Genomic DNA, 2,815 nt, shown 5'->3' with positions numbered 1-2,815 from the left:
TTTTATTGTGCAGTTTGAAATATTGAATCAAATATCGAATTTGTAGCAAAGACTTTTTTCTTGTTATTTTCTTTTACTTTCAAAAAGAAAAACGAGAAAATGATTCAGTCAAATAGTTTTATAATGTGCGTTTCGAAATACGTTCATGTATGATTAAACTTCTATCTATAAAACTATTTGCTTATTAAAACGACGACGACAATTAAAATTACAAAAATCTCTCCCGTCTACTTTTCTTTTTTCACTGCGAACTAGCGAACTGCACGTTTGTCGTTGTGTGTGTGAGATGATATTCAAGGTGAACTTCAGTTTCTTAACTTAAAATCTTGTGTTTTTTACAGCAAAACTTTTAATACTAATGAGATCATCGGTTGTTAGTAAAACTACACATCGGTTATTAAAACTTATTCGAAATCGAGCTTTTTTGTCCCTAATAAAATAATAACTTCTAATAAAGGTATACATTAAAACCCTAAGCTTGACTTAAAGTCTCTTTCTTTTATAAAAAAAAACACGGAACTCTGATTAATGTGTTTTTCTAGCTTAAGTTCATTATAATATTATTCGATAACCACCATTCGCCAACCACCATTGAATGTCTCTTTTTAAAAAACAAAAAAAAAGTTTTTTTTTTAACATTGAAACAAAGAGTCATTGGAAAAATCACATCTTATACACGTTTTCGTCGATATTTTGCTCAAAATGGATTGAACCGTTCTCTCGATCGCGTTAAAGAAGAGTAACACACTTATCGGTTAGTACATACATCATCTTGTGATATCTGAGTATTCTTCTTTCTCTTCATGCAAACTTCGTTAATTACTTCGAAACGATGCGACAGAGAGACGAAATTGGCATAGGCGAGAGAGAATGGGAAAATGCCCGAAAATTTATTTCAAAATTCTCTCGTTCTCTCGCGCGTTGATCGGCAACCGTTGCATTACGATTACAGGTGAGATACACGTGTGGATATTTGTCTGCTAAACTTCGACGTCACGAATTTAGGTGAACATTGGTCGTCTCCGTTATTAAGATTCATTAATCTGCAATAAGAGAAATATATACGTCGCTTTGTTGTAATTTGCTGATGTTTGGAATTATTTAATCGATCGCCAAAGAAACATGCGAAGCAATAGTCGTTTTCCGATAAAAAAAGTAGCTGACGTCATTGAAAATTATTTAAACAAATGAGAAAAAAAATACAAGCGCGATAACACATATCTGTAATTATTTTTAGATGCTAAGCGTCTACATAGTAGCGTAAGTTATTTTTGAGATTAAAGTATCACGAAGCATACGGCAGCAGAAAGCAATGTTATAAACAAGAACGCAGTTGGATGCGTATATGAGTATGCAATTCAGATGTATTTCATTAAATCCGTAAATAAAAATTCTGTACTTAAGCGAGAAGTCGAGATTATACCCGAATTTCATAAGCTTGTACGCAAAAATAAATGTTTACTTGAAAAAATGTTTAGAAAAAAAATCTGTTAAATAAAATATATATTGCATGCATTGTTTAACGTTAGAGTTTAAACGTATGCGGGAGAGAAGCGTTAATTAAAAATTATTATAAAACTGTTAATAGAAAATGAGCAGAAGTGTAAAAACACCTTGCCAGCTTGGCGACACTTCAGACACCGACGCCGGCATCTCCAGTGCCTGCCGCGGTGGTGACGCTTTTTCCCGTTATTCTTCCCCTTGCAGACACTATTGCGTTCCCTTTTCATATTCTTACATTTTACGTTGACATCAGCGCTGTCACCGCTTTCCGTTTCCGCACGTGGACTCAGCTTCGATTGCCGATCTGTCGACGTCGAATAAGAATGTGATTGATCCTCTAAATGGTGGTCAGAATGATTTGATGTAACTCTGAAAATCAAACAAGAGAGAAACATTTACTATTAACAATGTTTTTCTACAAGAAACAAATAAATACATGTATATGTTTATTGTTCGAATATGTTATTATCGTAGATAATAACAAGAGAAAGAGGATTCCGGCTTAATTCAACTACTGGTGATTGTTATATGAAGGATATACTTGTGTGTGATCTCATTTGTTTTTGAAATACGCTGCGGATCATCGACCTTTAAACAGGGTTTGATGAACCGGAGACAACAACATGTCGTTGGCGTTTAAAATTATACGTTAGTTAATAAATACGTCATTCGATATGAGAGAATTTGGATGCTAATACGCAGAGAAAGTACACTGTCCTCAGTATAAACATTGACATGCGAGAGATTAAGATTTTAGCAGGAAAAAAACAAGTCGAATAATTCGATAAATTTGCGAAGCATTTTGATGAGAGAAAGAGAGAACGAAAGTGAGAGTCGTGTTAAAAAGAAGAGAAGAAAGAAAAATGTCTTGTGCAGAATCATTTTAGTACTTCAAACTCTTCTCTCCAATTTATACACAACCGTGAACTTTAAAGACAGCACAAGGAGATTATCGCTAAGGTGATGAGATAACACGCGGCCTCGTTTGCTCTTCTTCATTCTTTCTCTCTTCCTCTCTCTTTCTTTTTCTTTTTAGTTCTGGACGTTTTGCTTTTTTATTTTTTTTCTCATTTATTAATATTCTAACTATTTATCCCGATCATCCCGAATATCTTTAAACAATGACTTTCAGAATCACCTGTTAATCAGCTGACGAGAGAGTAATAATAAGAATAATAATATTGCCCAATAAAAAAAATTAAATTAAAGTAAAATTATTTTTATGTATGTAGGGGATTAGAAATTATATTTCCCATAATATTGAATATTTTCGATTTCAAGAATATTGATAACACGTTACATGTTCGGCAAA

The 2,815-nt window shown here is 33.2% G+C and overlaps 1 protein-coding gene across 3 annotated transcripts in view; it reads right to left on the bottom strand.

Annotated features, from left to right (window-relative positions):
* Nucleotides 1–557: 557 nt before the first annotated feature.
* The window catches only part of LOC109855579 (bombyxin B-5-like), a 5,408-nt gene continuing 3,150 nt past the window's right edge, over nt 558–2,815 (bottom strand). For 2 of the 3 annotated variants that reach the window (XR_002250320.1, XM_020430005.1), the window contains exons 2-3: nt 1,739–1,872; nt 558–1,043 (exon numbers count right to left, since the gene is read on the bottom strand). Coding sequence is in view for 2 of the 3 variants with exons in the window: in XM_020430005.1 (XP_020285594.1) it covers nt 1,039–1,043; nt 1,739–1,872 (139 nt within the window). In the remaining variant the exon portion in view is untranslated. Of the gene's footprint in view, nt 1,044–1,613; nt 1,873–2,815 lie in introns of all 3 variants that reach the window. The other variant, XM_020430003.1, reaches the window with a different exon arrangement.

Source organism: Pseudomyrmex gracilis, unplaced genomic scaffold (assembly GCF_002006095.1).
Source record: "Pseudomyrmex gracilis isolate BER0280 unplaced genomic scaffold, ASM200609v1 scaffold_92, whole genome shotgun sequence".
Classification (NCBI taxonomy): Eukaryota; Metazoa; Arthropoda; class Insecta; order Hymenoptera; family Formicidae; genus Pseudomyrmex; species Pseudomyrmex gracilis.
The sequence above is the reverse complement of the archived record's forward strand: the minus strand, read 5'-3'. Positions and strand labels throughout refer to the sequence as shown.